Source organism: Nelumbo lutea, chromosome 6 (genome assembly GCF_056320005.1).
Source record: "Nelumbo lutea isolate HS-2025 chromosome 6, American lotus-T2T, whole genome shotgun sequence".
Lineage (NCBI taxonomy): Eukaryota > Viridiplantae > Streptophyta > Magnoliopsida > Proteales > Nelumbonaceae > Nelumbo > Nelumbo lutea.
Genome location: NC_142689.1, coordinates 62744739 through 62761812, shown reverse-complemented (window position 1 = coordinate 62761812; position 17074 = coordinate 62744739). Strand labels below are relative to the sequence as shown.

At 35.8% G+C, this 17074-nt stretch overlaps 2 protein-coding genes across 51 annotated transcripts; one reads left to right on the top strand and one right to left on the bottom strand.

The window, feature by feature from the left end:
* Positions 1 to 1566: 1566 nt before the first annotated feature.
* On the top strand, positions 1567 to 11989 carry LOC148849217 (uncharacterized). Of its 50 annotated transcripts, none has more exons than XR_016100294.1 (8): positions 1567 to 1851; positions 2693 to 2762; positions 2892 to 2995; positions 3347 to 3439; positions 6937 to 7339; positions 7851 to 7943; positions 9198 to 9304; positions 11615 to 11989. XR_016100294.1 is itself a non-coding variant. In XM_088948271.1 (7 exons), the coding sequence occupies exons 2-6, from the start codon at positions 2703 to 2705 to the stop codon at positions 9240 to 9242; spliced, it is 405 nt and encodes a 134-aa protein (XP_088804397.1). In that variant the 5' UTR covers positions 1567 to 1851; positions 2693 to 2702; the 3' UTR covers positions 9243 to 9304; positions 11615 to 11989. The 50 variants fall into 50 exon arrangements, 21 of the variants coding, with proteins under 21 accessions (XP_088804397.1, XP_088804399.1, XP_088804403.1 ...); XR_016100287.1 differs by having other exon boundaries at positions 2693 to 2767; XR_016100300.1 differs by lacking the exon at positions 1567 to 1851 and adding an exon at positions 1951 to 2179.
* Positions 6020 to 6291, bottom strand: LOC148849218 (protein SODIUM POTASSIUM ROOT DEFECTIVE 1-like). The gene is made up of 2 exons (XM_088949381.1): positions 6212 to 6291; positions 6020 to 6143 (listed from the first exon to the last, which is right to left on the bottom strand). The coding sequence occupies exons 1-2, from the start codon at positions 6289 to 6291 to the stop codon at positions 6020 to 6022; spliced, it is 204 nt and encodes a 67-aa protein (XP_088805507.1).
* Positions 11990 to 17074: the final 5085 nt, after the last annotated feature.

Genomic DNA, 17074 nt, shown 5'->3' with positions numbered 1-17074 from the left:
ATAGTCTTCAAGTTGCTTAGATTTTGATGCAAAAGCTCACATCATCTTTTGGCCGTCAGGTCTACCGGAAGATCTTCTAAAGAAGACTTACCAAACGACACCTAAATAAGGGCATGTTCGTTTCTTCTTAACTCTTATCTCTTAAAAGGAATCTTTTAACTTTAAGAGAAAAATGGTTGCGCATTTCCTCTTTATCTCTTATCTTTTAAAGTGCAATCATACAACTTTTGTTTTCCAATGATACCCCTCAAAAAAGGCAAACAACTATTCTCATGCATGGGGTCAAAATGGATATTTGATAATTTTAAGAATTCAGAATCTAGAACAACATTATTTGCATTCAGAGTTTAGAGGAAAGAAAAGTTCACCAATACCAATATACCTCTTAATGTAATTATTGCACTTTCAGATGTTAGACAAGCCCCAAATCACTTAGCAAAGTGATGTAGAAATACATCCATGTGCTAATACCACTTAAAAAATGCGATAAATAAATTTCAAATAGTGTAACCTAACATTTGCCATCTTGGAATGAACCTATTCAATGTGACATATGCTAGTTTAATAAATATATCATCGGTCTAACACGCATCACAACGAGTTCATAACAATGTTGAAGTCAACTACATGCAATGAAAAATGGTCTATTAATTTAACACCACCAACTTGAATCGTATTAGAAGTTTAAATATCAATAATGTCACCATAAGCCAAACCAATAGAATAAAGCAAATTATGTTGCAATCACAACATGCAACAAGAGTATAGTATTTATTGTTATGTTGTGCTTGAACATTGGAAGAAGTTGGCAGGTTAAGGTGAGGTCGTGATGGCATTTAGCGTACATCAAGGTATTGGCATGCCTAAATGAAGGAACCCTTATGATTTTCTTTCATTGGGCAACGTAAAATCCAATGCCTATATTTTGCTTCAATTTTTTCCATGTGCAATGTGTAGGTAGGATAGTGTTCTCGTTGGTAGACAGTTAAGTCTTCGAAAGTCTAGAGAAGGCAATGGGAAAGAGAGAGGTTATGGGGAATAAAGGAGAAGAGAAGAGAGGAGGGGGTTTCTTCTTTGTGAGAAACCCTAGGTAAAAATTGTATTGTGTTGTCTCCCTTTGGGGAAGAATTGCTCTTCCCCTTTTATAAGGAGAAAGTTAAGATTATCAAAGAAGTTATTTCCTATTAGGAAATATAATCTTTTTTGTTATGAAAAGAGATTTTTTTTTTGTTTATCTATTAAGGGATCATTATTAGGGAATTCTATCCCTTTCAAATTCTCTCACGTATGACCCTATTGGCGTGGGTAATATCATCAACGTACATACATTCATTAAATTTTCATACATAATTTTAAAACGCACACATAATTAATATTTATTCCCAATCTATTATAATTCTGCATACTACTAGAATTCCTACGTTTAGAGGCACTTGGCCCGACGCGGCCCTAAAAAACTGCCTCCGTGTCATGCCAAAGAAGGCAAGATTATTTCGTCTTTATAGAGGCAAATTTTAATGCCTTTGTAATATATTTTTATCCTTCCTTTTGATGGGATCAAAAGTAGCCACTATTTTAAAGATTCGCGCCCAAAGCCATCACGCGCAACAATCAAATTTCCTCTCAAACAAACAATTTACTCTTCACATCTTGGTTTCTACTGGACTCAAAAGAGAGTGAAAGGTAAATAGGGGCCACAACTCCAATGTCGTCACCATGGATCGTATGCACAGTTGCGGTAAGGGTATATCCTCATCGATTCTGTCGTACAAGAGGATTCCACCCTCTTTTGGTTGAAGAAAATCTCCGCTCAGGATGTTGAGGAGAACATCTGCAAGTTTGTGAAGAAGGGTTTGACTCTTTCTCAGATCGGTTTCATTCTTCATCGTTGTTTTTTTCTTTTTTTTTTTTTTATATATTTCGACCCCCAACTTCGCTAAATGTCATCTTACCAAAATATGGTTTTATCTCTTTGTTTGCATCTGTTTCTTTAGTCGTTCTAGCTGGATTTATTTTTTTCCTTTTTTACCCCATTTAGTTACCAAAAAATAAAAATAAAAACCCTCATTTTCCTCGCATGCCTTCCAAGTTCCGAGATAGCGTTAGTACACCTTAGGGTCGGACTAACAAACAAGCTTAAGTGCATAACCCCCCTACACCTACATATAACGCCAAATAGGTCACATTTGACTCCAACCCAAATGCCTCCTTTTTAAATCCAATCAAATAAAAGGGGTCAATTGGTAGTTCACATGGTGATAGATGATAGGATGAATACTTTTGGATGATTTTTTTTTGGGTATTATTTTATTATTTTACACACAAACTTAGAGTATTTTTTTGTACAGTTTTTAAGATTCTCATGGTATTGCTCTAAGTCAAGAGTATAACTAGGAGCAAGATCCTATTTATCCTAAAAGCTCATAGGCTTGCGTCTGAACTTTTGGCATTCTATGTTTGGTGGTTGAATTTCCAAATTGACTTAGAACTTTTGGCATCATTAATTGTTGAATTTAATTTTTTAATCCGGACTTCATTTTTAAAGTTTTAAGTTGCCATTCAAATCTCAAATAGATGTTTTGTATAGGCAATTCGTTAGATTATAGAAATGTCTTACCTTTTCTATGCTTTTTTTCCCTGCAAATGCACCGATTCTTATTTTTCTCTCAATGTTTCTCCTTTGCAAATCCAGGTTATCTTGCATGGAGGGCAGGTTGTTTCATGGAAGAATGATCGCGGTGAAGGACTCCTTCTCACAAGTAGTAAGGTTATTTTTTTATTCTCCTTATATCATGGTAGATCTTTCTGCTTAAATGTTTGTTTCATATTTGAACAAAGTCGTCAGATCTCTCTTATAAGAGCTTCTAAACAGCTCTATTGTGTTTCTACAGCTATTACTTTTTTGTGGTGGATTAATGAATTTATCAAGTCCTAGAGTTTACTTACAAAATCAACACACCGATTGATAGTTGGAGATAAATAGCCTTCATAATGGGTGAGTGGATTATCCAATTTTTAGGGTTCCCAATCCCAAGAAGGTCAGACAGTATTGGTTGTTTATTAATTAATCAGTAGGCATTTGCATGGCTGGTATGTTAAGCGATGCAGAACATACATACGTGTCTTTTGCAGAAGCATGGAAATTGTTCTTGTTAATTGAATGTTAAATCGTAACACTTAATTACCTGGCTTTACTAACATTTACGATTTATCTGGATGTATATGAGTAGGAAATGCCAATGAGTGGTCATTAAGCCCAAAATAATTAAAATTTTGAGAATGAAAAGCTATGTATGCTGCTAAAATTTGTTTCCTAATTTGGTTCTTGTTCTTTAAATTAATGTAGGCAATGCGAGGAGGAATACCTATTTGTTTTCCACAAGTAATTCTAGCCAAGCTCATGGATATTAAGGCATACATTAAGGGGGTGTTGGACAATGTGAGTGGTTTTGTTTTCTAAACCAAAAATGACTTCCATGTCAGCAAAAACAGCACATTTTTACTGATTGGTGATTTGATGTAGTTGTTTTGTGATTTTCAATCAGATTGAACTTCTCATGTTGCTCTTGAAGAGAGCTTGACCAATTCATCATTCTGGGATGGCCTGTGAAAATATTCAAAGGAGATTAATAAGCAATTAGTCTATTGATTAAAATAGATTAGACATTTGAAACCTTGCTTATTTTTGTGAGAAACTCTAAATAGCTATCATAAAAACCCCACACCTCCAATAAGACACAGTACCAATAATTAGAAGGAAAATTAAATATCCCCTAATTTACCAAGTACTCCTTGCTCCTGCATAAAAGAAAAATTAATTAGGTTCTATCTATATGCTCTAACTCTTTTTTTTTTTAATCTACAAAAGATGGTTTCTAACTCTGACATTTTCATTATTAATTTTATTGGTAATTAAAAAATGTTTGAAGAGAAAATTTGCTATAAAATACCACACATATATCTTTGTCATTTTTTCTAAATTTTAATTTGACCTTTTAATAAAGGGGGTACACTGGAAAATTACTTAATACTTACCATAAATTTGGGGACAAATTTTTCAATAAAGAGTGCATGGAAAATTACTGAATACTAATTACAAGTTGGGAGAGAAATATTATTACTTGGTGCTGGAAAGACATGATACCAGAAAAACTTTGACCAATCAAAACCTCTTGTAAAATTTGATGAAAACCCACCTAATTGCCACTTTTATGATGTAGGAGATTTAGCAAACACCATTAAATGGTTAAGGGATATGGAAGGGGATCCTTGGAGGTTAAGTCATTATCCCTTGATAGCCTTTCCGTAAGAGAACCTTTGCATGGCCCATTTAGGAAATTTGCTATGGGAAGATATATGATTTTTGTAAATTCTGATTTGCCTGATACGTATCACTTGACCAGAGGAGTGTCTTTTATATATGTTAGTATATCTTTAGGCTGAGAATGCTAGACATATCAGATTTCTTTGTTGTTATACATTATTTTTCAAGTATTATAATGCTAGATTGCACTTTCTAGTATGTAACCTTAACTGGAATGTGCTAGATTGTCTGAATCTCCATCAAAGGTTCTGTATCAAACAGAGTTGCAGGAATTCCTCGTAGATAATTGGCATTATTTGACCATGGCCCCATTGCTTCTTTTATCATACAATCCAGTTGTCTCTACGGTGAATCTAGCATAACCCAAAAATTACAGTTGAGTTGTACCTATCAACTGCAAATGGAAAGGATATGCCCAACTTCCTTAATGTTCTGATTGCATACACACATATTCAATGAATGACATGATGTGATCTTATTTCATTCATTTTGTTAATTATTTGTTCAGAATCTGGACAAGAAAGGTATAGGGAGAAAAGAGAGATCATAAATGGAAATATCAAGTTGTTGGGGCTTGGATAATTAGGAAGTGGGTTTAGGTAGTGAGAAAAGACATGAACACTAAAGAGTTTCACAGGGGATATGTCCCTCCATGTGCAGGATGGAAGGAAGTAAAGCATTCATTCATCATAGGTGAGGTAAGGTGTTATGGGCCCGAGAATAGGATCTCGTCACGGGTCGGTCCACGGGGAAAACCTCCTGTTTTCCCTTGTTCCTCCCTGCTCTTGATGAGCCTATCTTGGCACCCTAATGGTGATTTGTCCAAGAAATCACCTAACTCTCCTTGCTCTGTTTCTTGACTGAAATTTTCGATGCCTTTATTCAATATTCTCAGCTCCTTAAATAGGAGATTACAAGAGATAAGAGTCCTACTTTTAGGAAGACTCCTTGCTAATTAGGAAGACTCCCTACTAATCTATCCTACTGAACTGATAAGATAAGATAAGATAAGACTCCCTTAATCTATCCTACTGAACTAATAAGATAAGATAAGACTCCCTACTAATCCATACTACTGAACTGATAAGATAAGAACACTGAATAGATAAGACTCCTACTAATCCCTGCTACTGAAAGTAGATGAGGTAAGAATACTGAATAGATAAGATAGGATGAGAACACTAAATTGCTGCTGCTGAGAACACTAAATTACTGTTGTTGCTGCACTAAATTACTGCTGCTGCTGCCGGTGCCCACATCATAAGGCTACTAAAACTAGAGAGAGAGATATTTATCTTTCCTCATACACAAAAAAAAGTTCAACAAACCTCTGTAATTTTGATTCTATTAATATACAAACATCCATTGATCTAATATAGCTCTGGTTTGGAAAATTGCTACAATTCCAACTTCACTATTGTCATTGCCAAATGGTGAAAATGAATACATCAAAATTGGGCACTAGACATTAAATTGTACAACACACAGGTAGCACACAAATCAGTGCAAAGCTTACATGGAAGGAGAGACATTGTGTTTACAAACAACTGAACTTGATTAATCCTCACAGCCTTGTTTGCCTTTCTATCTATACTTTGCCCATCTAAAGCCTAGTGAATGGGAACCCACCAAATTAATTTCCAAGTGAGTCAATATTAACTGAATATATAATTTCTTTTTGGTACGATCTTTCAATCAAGAGAACTCCCAAAGCTCTGCATTCTTGACCTTTGAGACACTCTCTAACACCTCAAAGGGAAGAGCATCCCCTGTTACAACCACCTTCTTGTTCTCCAAGTCCACCTGATAGGAGGCTACACTTATAGACCAGTTTGTTAAATCAGGGAAACAGATGAGAAATCATCCAAAGTGAGCTAGGTCAGTCACATACCTCTCATCTTGGAGATGTGTTTCTCAACTTTTCTTGCACAACCATTGCAATGCATGGGCACCCTTAATACAACCATCTGTATAATCCATCAACAGAAAGTATTTGAATTAAATGTCCAATTGCAATTGAGAAACTAAAGTTCTATACAAAGTGTAACATCTACAGTAGGGTGCTTTAAAATTGATATTATGGGTCTGTTTAGGAGGGTTAAAGTTCTAGTTGAGATGCTTTTCATTGATCTCCTTTGATAAAACCACTAAAATAAGCTTTACAAAAAAGTTTTTTTTTTTGCTAAAGAAGGACAATAAATTTGGGCATTCTAGACTTTTCACCAAACATTGCTTATATGCTACTCGTATGGGGCCCACCCTGCAGAGCCAAAAGCTACTATGGGAAAGCCTCCTCAAACAGGTATTATGAGAATTGAGAAAAAATCTTATAATATTGTAAACATTTTTGTATTATTAAACATTGCAATCTATTTGTGATGGCACAAATATTTTGGTTTTACTTGGACATAACAATAGTGATTAAATTTGTGAATTGTTTTAAAATAGTTTGATTTAATTGTATTTATAATAAACTCTTTACAATGTGAAGCAATTTCATAAATCTGTATTACATCCTTCTAGATTAAACACAAGTCTTTAATGGACTTGGAGCCTTTGATTTTGGTGCATGTATTTGAAAGAATTAACAATTATTTTTTTTTTACATGGAGGAAGAGTCATTTCCTTAATAGGCCAGCAACATACATAATTTGTATAACGTCGTTCTTATCCCTCTTCCCTATCCCAACTAAGGTAGCAAAGAATTTAGAATCTGCAAAAGAAGTTCCTTTGGAAAGGTTAGGAGGAAGAGAAGAAAGTTCATCTTGTCAGTTGGTGCCATTTTGCTAGTTGCTGCCTAGGTGTGAGATCACTTTCTAAGTGCTATGGGGATTTGCTGGGTCATGCCGAAATCTGTCAAAGACCTATTACGTTGCTGAAAATTAGGGCTTTGGAGGAAAAAGGAATGTGGAGTACCATCCCTATGCTGATTCAGATTTCAAAAATAACAGAATTATCAAATGAAATGCTGAGCATTTCTTGTCTTCCCCGCTGCTGATTCAGATTTCAGAATAGGTGGGAATTTGTAGTTGTGGTTGGCTAAGATTTTCTTTTCTCCTTGTCATTGCAATAATCTATTAATTTATTGAGTATAAGAAACAACATAGTAGTTAGCAAATTCTATTAACTTTTCCAGTTATATTCAAGTTTTCTTTGTTTGGTTTGCCTTTGCATTTCTTATGTGATCTGGTTTTAATTGAAATTATCATGATAAAGTTGAGGTTATATAATTTTCATGTTTCTAGCTTTTATCAGTTATCATTTAGCTTTCTGGAGCAATCTTGTTGGTCCCAAAACAACTCATTTAGCTTTCTAACTTTGAAGGTATTATTTACATAAATTATCTTCTACTTTTAACCATCTGGTGTTGTAACTAAAATCATTTTACAGGTACCTAACTAGCATTAATTTTAAATGGCTTTCTGAGCTTTCTGGAATAGTCCTGTTGGTCCCAAAACAACTCATTTTTGGGGTCCTGTTGCAAACTAGGGGTTTGTCACTACTGAATATAGAATTATACTTACAGGTGCATGCATCTATTGGTAGCACTTGCCTCAAATGTGGCTCCTCATATGCCGCTCTGTTAGTTTCATGCTTCTTGGCACAATCCTTTTATTGGGTAGGCTTTTGGTGTGGATAACTGATTCCTGATAAATGCTAGATGTTGCACTATTTTAATCTTTTTGTTGCATGTTCTGTTTCTGTGGTATCAACTAGTTCAGGATTTAGATTGCTTTAGTCTTCTATGATACCTATCTACAAATGTTGGTATCAGAGTAAGCTGGTTGAGGATGTTATCTATCCTTCAGGACTTTATAGAACTTGAATTATTTTTTGGTGTTGCAGCATTGTTTTATTTTTATTTTTTTTAGATGTGGCTCGACCGCTCAATAGAAGTACCATTACAAAATTTGGCTTCTTATTTGCAACAGTGTTTGACTCCTATTCACTTTTTGTAGTAATGTTAAAATTTGTTTAAATTGCTAGGTCTTCACTTCTATGATCATTATTTTTTGTTTTTAAATTTTACCATGGTTGATGTGATTTTCTTGTAATTGTAATTCTCTATATATTGATTCTTTTATAACTTAAAGAAAGAAATATCCTTTTGAAGTTAAAATAAGAACTTAGCAATAAGGTGTCTGAGTATTTTTTGGTAATAAATAAAAAAGAAATTTATTGATAAAAGAAAGTGAAGCCTATAGAATGTTTTATGGGTTGTATACTTATCAATAAGACGTACTTGGAGGATAATTCTCGAATGTTTTATGGGTTGTTGATTCTATTTTTCTAGATTGAATGAGACCTAATATAAAAAATTTTGTGCCACACAACCTATGCTAAGATTAGTAAAGCATGGCTTAGTTCTATTTGCATTGTCTGAGCAATAGTGATAACAAGTCAAATAATAAATAGATGTTTCAATAGAAGAAGATTTTCCATAGCCCAAAAATTACAGTTGAGTTTTCTAACAATTCACCATGAAAGAGATTTTGTAGAACAAAATGACAAACTTGTTTAAAAAGAACTGTAATATAATTATTTTGCACTTAATAATAGAAACTAAATTTACATTACTAAAACATGCTAGAACCCTAGTATCACCTTCACTTATTCACTAAAATCACTTTCAGAAATTAAGAATATGGGTTCGTTATTCAAGATAAGGGAGGGGAGAAAGGTTTAAAGAAAAGAAAATTCCATGCATTGTTTGGATGACCTCCAAACTTGATTTTTCTTTATGGTTTTACCATTTTTCTTCTTAATTTGTCTTCTCCACTTGCCACATTTCTATTTGTGATATTTTGTGTAATTAAAGGCCATATTCTTCTTTAAATATAAATATTTACTATCACTTTTTTCTATCGTGTAGTCAGAGGAAGCTAGGTTATGTGATAGAGGAGCGGGAATAGCTTGAAAGGAACATAAGAGAAAAAAAAAGGAGTGCTGTTCGAATCTGTTCTCTCATTTTTGGGTAAGGTAAGAACTTGGATTTTTTATTTTCAAACTTTAGAGTTTAAATTGTGCATTGGACTTTGTCATGGATTTGTTGAATGGTGGTCTTGGAATGGATGGATGATGAGAGGGAGGTACTCTCGGACATTAGGGGTGGAATGGATGAATGAATGCATACATTGGAGTGCTTTTTTCTTTGCAGGTGACCTTACCCCTGAACCCACTCCCTGTAACCACTGCAACCCACCACCGAAAACTGGCACGAAATCAACCCCGAAACTATCAACCTTGACCCATACCATTGATGCAATTTGCAGCATAAAACCTACTCAAACTCAGCCCAAAACTTCACCCTTTGAACCCTTCCATCTACTGTATTTTTGCAGTAGAAAACCACCCCTGAAACCATCATCCTCGACCCATCTAAGAGCTGAAAACCAGCCCCGAAAGCCGTGGCCCATACCATTGCTGCAATTTACAATTGAATAGCTGGCATGAAACCAGCCTCGAGCCCACCTTCTTCAACCCATCTACCTGTTGTATTTTTGCAGCAAGTTTTCAGATTTGAATCTGCTCACGGAAATCCGCACCATCACTACAATTTGCAACAGAAAATCGGTGTGAAACAGCCCCAGACCCACCTTCCTTAACCTCTCTACCTGCTAAATTTCTCTCAGTAGAAACTAACCTCAAACTGGCTCCGGGTAACCCGTGCCACTGCTGCAATTTGTAGCAGAAAACTGGTGCAAAACCAGCCCCGAACCCACCTCCATACTATTGCTGCAATTTGCAGCAGAAAACCTCCTCAAACTCGGTCCAAAACCTCACCCTTTGAACCCTTCCATCTACTGTATTTTTGCAACAGAAAACCACCCCTGAAACCATCATCCTCGACCCATCTAAGAGCTGAAAACCAGCCCCAAAAGCCATGACCCATACCATTGCTGCAATTTTCATTAGAAAAACTGGCATGAAACCAGCCCCGAGCGCACCTTCTTCAACCCGTCCACCTGTTGTATTTTTGCAGCAAGTTTGCAGATTTGAATCCCCTCACCGAAACTCGCACCGTCACTGCAATTTGCAACAGAAAATCGGTGTGAAACAGCCCCAGACTCACCTTCCTTAACCTGTCTATCTACTGAATTTCTCTCAACAGAAACCAATCTCAAACTGGCTCCAGGTAACCCGTGCCACTACTGCAATTTGTAGTAGAAAACTGGTGCAAAACCAGCCCCGAACCCACCTCCGTACCATTGCTGCAATTTGCAGCAGAAAACCTACTCAAACTCGGTCCAAAACCTCACCCTTTGAACCCTTCCATCTACTGTATTTTTGCAACAGAAAACCACCCCTGAAACCATCATCCTCGACCCATCTAAGAGCTGAAAACCAGTCACGAAAGCCGTGACCCATACCATTGCTGCAATTTGCAATAGAAAAACTGGTATGAAACTAGCCCCGAGCATACCTTCTTCAACCCGTCCACCTGTTGTATTTTTGCAGCAAGTTTTCGGATTTGAATCCGCTCTCGGAAACCCGAGCCATCGCTGCAATTTGCAACAGAAAATCAGTGTGAAACAGCCCCAGACACACCTTCCTTGACTCGTCTATCTGCTGAATTTCTCTTAGCAGAAACCAACCTCAATCTGGCTCCCGGTAACCCGTGCCACTGCCGCAAAACCATCCCTGAACCCACCTCCATTGACCCTCTTATCTGCTAAATTTTTCTTAGCAGAAGCCAGCCTAAAACCCGCTTCCGGTAACCTGTGTTGCTGCTGCAATTTGCAATAGAAAATTAGCATAAAACCAGCCCAAACCCACCTCCTTAAACCCTCCTATCTACTGATTTTTTTTCAGTCGAAACCAGCCTCGAACACCACTCCCGGTAACCTAATCCAATTATGGATGGACCAGGTCCAATCCAATCTAATAAATATTTTGGATCGAAATGATCCAATCCAAAGGTCAGGTACAGCCCAAAGGTCATAGGTTTACAGCTTTGTTAAGGTCATGTGCTAATTAGACAGCTACAACCCAACAATTTTTCTTTCAGGGATTTGTGTTAGAACAAGGGTCAAGTATCATAATATTTGGTAATCCAATTTTTCTTTCAGGGATTTGACACCAGGAGGTTTTCCCTTAGGTTGTAGGAACATAATCCAAGTATCATAATATTTGGTAAATATTACAAATTTACGTATAATTATTTTTATTTCATTTTTTGTTGCTATATGTGATTACGCAGACAGTAGCTATTAATTTACAAAAATTATACCTATTTACTTTGTTTTTTGTTTTTTTTTTCTTTTTGTTGCTTTTCTTTGCAAGTTGTAGAGGAAGAAAGGATTGGATGAAGACTACAAAGAGCATTTTTTTTTGAGATGTTAAGAGGAATTTCTTATGGACTACTCTATATTTGATTTGTAGGTTGTTAAAAAAAGAAGACATCTACTCAAAAGGAAGAATGAATATAATGAGGGTTCAATGTTGTGTTTTTTTTGTTCTTAAAGTGATGATGAAAGTCAATTGGAATTTTATGGATAAGTGTATCTTTTTGGATTATATATATATTTTCATATAGGTTTTATGTTTTGATTGAATATATTTTCATACATGTGTATGAATTAGAATTTTTATGTAGCAATATTCACAATATATTGCACTTTAAAAAAATGAACCTTTTTAGAGGCGGCTAAAAGTGCCTCTAAATATTAAAGCATTTAGAGATAGCCAAAAAGTGCCTCTAAATATTAAAGCATACATATTTTTCCTTTTCTTAGATTATTTTTAGAGGCATATAAAATTGCCACAAAATCATTTAGAGGTGTTCATACGTGCATCTAAGGGGGTGTTCTTTTGTTGGATTTTGAGAGGGGGGAAAGTTGGTCAATGGGTTTTTGGTTCACATTGACCAAGAATCCCATGTTTTTTTTTTTTTTTTCAGATTTATGTGGGGACCATGGAAAGTTTATTTTCCTAGGTATCACTTACCCCATCTCCTAGGTGGGTAAATAACTTTTCCACCTAGGGGGGGAAATTGCCAACACTTGAATGGGACAAAAATGCCCCTTTAATAAGGGATTTTTATGGCTAAAATGGTCATTGCCTTATTTACATAAGAAATAAAAGAACATGGGTAAATACACTTACCTGGGTTACCTAGGTAATTGCATTTACCTGGATAAGTTACTTAACGAAAACCAAACAAGGCCTAAATTGAACTTTTAGAGACACTTTTAATTGCCTCTATATAGGACTTTTAGCGTTAGTATAATAGAGGCAGTCGTATGTGCCTCTAAAATTCCAATTTAGAGGCGGATTACGGATTTATAATCCGCCTCTAGTGCTCAACCAAGCCCCTCTAAAACATTTAGCAACAGGGCCTTTAAAGGCACTTACCTAGCCGCCTCATATAACATTTAGATGCGTTTTTTAAGCTTTTAGAGGCAGTTATGGCTGCCTCTATAGATGAATTTTTCAATAGTGGCAGTTTTGTAATGGTGTCGGGTTCATTGCAACTTCGTGCATGTTCAGGGTTCATCGCAAATCCGTGCGTGTTCGGGGTTCATTGCAAATTTGTGCGTGTCTTATAGATCATCGTAGATTCGCGCATGTCTAATCTTTATCGCAGATTTGCGTTAGCCGAAGTTTATTGTGACTTGTCCTGGGTATGAGTTAATCGTAGATTTACGATGAGTTATGAACTCATCGCAAACGTGCGATAGAGTTATGGATTCATCGTAGGTGTCCGTCTAGTGTTGGTTTGACACCTTCTATATTCTGATGGTCTTAGTAACCATTATGTACTTACACAATGTCTTCTCTTCCTTTCCATATGAGCAATTTGGTATAAATATCCCCTTTGCTATGCGTTCTCTGCAAAGTAATTTTGGATGATAAACAATTGAACATAAAATCCCAATAAGTTGTAATCTATGAAAATGAAAAGAAAAAACACATGAGTTCAATTCACTAGTTACTTGGTGAAACCAACTATCAGTGACTCCTTTGGTATCTTTTCCATTGTACATTGGCAATTTAGTCTCTGATTACATTCATCTCCATGTTTACCGGTTGATCAACTATACCACCATCACCGCCACCAATATCATTGGCTTCATCACAATTATCATCTTCATCTGATGGCATGTCCTCTCTCCCCTATTTGTTAATGTACACATTTCTGTGTGCCTCCTTTTTAATGAAATTGTATGTTATGAAACATACCATGACTATGAACCTTGAAAATTCAAGTCATAACATGACATGTTTTTCAAAATTGGGAATTTGCCTTTGAGGATACCAAAACAATGCTCGACTACATTATGCATTGAGAGAGAGAGAGAGTGTGTGTAATTGAAATATTCTTTACGTGATCTTAATCTGCCACTGTCCTTAAAAATCACTTGTGTGATACCGCTCTCCAAGGTAAGGAGTAAGAAATCTAGGTGCATTGGCAAATCCAAAATCAACAAGGCAATACTTCCCTTCATTGAATATTGATGGTAAAGATATTATGGAATGAAGTATAATTTTTTTCAAAGTTGTTATTTGCATCTTCATTGTACCTAGTAAATCATATTTCTAGTCTAGCATTTACTTCCTCAAGGATTCTAGAGTCGTGTGCCAAACCTTCCCATCTAGTAAACTAGCCGTTGGGACCCCCTCCAACATCTAGCTTTTGCTTTTTGAGGGGTTTTTTACAAAAATACCCCCAACAACTATAAACAACTATATAAGGATATTTATGTATTTAGGCTTTGGGGGAAGAAAAACTGAAAAAAATGCCCCTAATAGCTATATAACAATTAGTTTGGGGGGCATTTGGGTAAAGTAATAAATGGTTTTATAATGACCAAAATACCCCTCCCAACAACTAAAAAATAGCTAGTTTTAGGGTATTTTGGGCAATTGAATTATTTTAATTCCTATAAATACTCCTATCCTCCACCATTCTCATTACACAAATTCTCATACTCTCTTATATACAACCATACTCTCTCTACTCTCCAATTCTCAAGCTTATTTAAGTTTCAAAAAGAATGAGTATTTCTTAAGTATTTCAAGTTAGCAATTTGGGAGGCTTGGAGGTTTCTACCGTTGAAATCAAGTTGAGATTCCGAATTGGAAATCTAGGTAAGTTGTAATTAAATTAATTTTTATTTGTTTAGCATTTAAAAAAATGGCTAGCTCCTCCTCCCAGAATCAGTTCCCTAACATGTTCAATATTGACGATGTTCGGTTGCAGTATGATAGTGTCAACATCGATATGGATGCTACTAATGTTGTCAGAGTTCCCACTCCTACTACTACTATGGGAAAGAAAAAGAAGGGCACTAAATTGATTATCCCTGTCTAAAAATTATTTAGCATAGAAGAGGTTGAGGGGAAGGGAAAAATAGTCATTTGTTGTAAATGTAGGAGTGACTTTAATTATAGTCACAAGGGTGGTACTTTCCACTTGGGCAGACGTGCTAGCTCTCCAATGAGAAAAATGAAGAGGAGGAAGAAGAAGAAGAATCACAAGCACAAATTGGGTGTGGGTTTTTTTTTGGTACTTTTAAATATTCTCAAGAAAAAAATGAGACGAGTTATCAAAATATATTGTATATGATGAACAACCATTTTTATTACCTATACATTCTAAAGAAAGCTGCAAATTGAGTCGTGTCGCCCACGGCCTGGCACGATTTTCCACCGGCTTGGCACAATGACATGCGGACCGTGCTAGACTGCCAAGCACATCACAATCATGTGGGACGTGGTGGGCCAAGGGTTTCATGTCCACAGGCTGGCACCGTGTCACCCGTGAGCTCGCAATAGGCTGAACATGGCTTGCCCGAGGAACTAGTTTTAGTTTTTTGGTCTTTTTTTTATATAAAAATTCCCCCCAACAACTATAAATAACTATATAGGGGTATTTATGTATTTTGACTTTGGAGGAGAAAAATGATGAAAATGCCCCCACAAACTAAAAAACAACTAGTTTTTAGAGCATTTTTGGGTAATTGAATTATTTTTAATTTCTATAAATAGCCCAATTTTCCACCATTCTCACCACACCAATTCAACAATTCTTTTCTCATACTCTCAGGCACTCATACACTCTCTCATACTCTTAATATTCTCTCTACTCTTTAATTCTCAAGTCTCAACTTTTTCCAAGTTTCAATAAGAAGAAGGCTTGCCCAAGTATCTCAAGATAGTAATTTGGGAGATGTGGAGGCTTCGACCTTTGAAATCAAGTTGAGATTCTGAATCAATAATCCAGGTGAATGTAATTAAATTAATTTTTATTTTTTAGAATTAAAAAAATGATTGGCTTCTCCCAAAACCAATTCCCTATTGTGTTCAATGCCAATGATATTCAGTTGCAACATGATAGCAGTAGCATTGATATGGATGCTACTAAAATTGTCGGAGTTCCCACCTTAGTACCGGTACTACTGCTGGGGGTAGGAAAAAAAAAGTAACTAAATTGACTAGCCCAATTTGGAAACTATTCAAAATAGAGGAGGTTGAAAGGAAGGGAAAAATGGTCATTTTCCAAAAATGTAGGAATGACTAGCTATTGTAGTAAGCAAGCATGGTATTGGCCACTTGGGCAAGCATTTGCTCACCCATGAGAAACAAGAAGGGGAAGAAGAAGGGAAAGAAAAATACCAAACACAAATTGGAAAGGGGATTTTGGTACTTTTAAAATATTCACAAGAAAAAATGATATAATAATTGGAAAAATATATTATACATGCTGAACAACCATTTTTATTAGCTTAGGATAGGTGAAGTTCACACAAAAACAAAATGTTGACACAAGGCCATGTGGCCCATTCCCTTTTGAATCTCCAAAAGTTATAATATTTTCCTTTATTCTACCTATGCAAACTTTGTAGGTAAATTGGATTGGATGGGCTTTTAAAATTTGTTAAATTTTGAAATGCACCCATTGATAAGAAACATCACGGCTAGACTAAATAAATATTAATTGAAAGATTTCAGCTCACATTTTGAAAATACAGTTTGGCATCACTAATAAGAAAAAACGGGAAGGATAAAAACATCATCAAACCATGACGTAATTGTTAGAAATGTTTGTACTAAAATTTAACTTGGTTAATAACAAAAAGAATAATCTAGGTGGTGCTTGGCAATTTTTTTGTGTAGTCTTTTCGCTTTCGCAAGCTTTTAGAAGACTGAAAATAGGGTTTTTCCGTTTTAGTAACCAAAAGCTGATAAGGCTAGAAGACATGTGTGCAGAAAGTGTAAGAGGGTGGCACACAATTCGACCGACCCAACCCAGATCGATATGAACCATTTTAGTGTTGAATATTTCAAAACGCTAAGGGATGAATATTCTAGGAACCAAGAAAGCATTCTTCAATAAGAATAAACATGTGCAAATGAGCATTGTAGAACTAAATCTAGCTAAGCATATTCAAGAATGGAAATTAACATGTGTGAAAGGAGCATTCTAGAATAAGAGGGTAAAATGGGAAGAGCATAACTTAAGAAAATTCTGGAATGTGCATCCAAAAATTATAAATAAGTGCTTCCATCCATTTCAAGGGGCCTTGGAACCATTCTCGCCCCATCACTTTGTTGTCAGCCCATTCTCTCTCTCTCACATACACACATTCATATCAATCATTTTCCATCTTCCCATGCACCCATCCACTATTCTCCCTCTTCTCATCAGAATTTCAGCTTTGGTGAACTACATTTGCCTACTCCCTCACCAGAGGGTATGTAGGCTACACCTTTGGGGGTCCGACCACTTCCTTCTCTCCTCTCTCT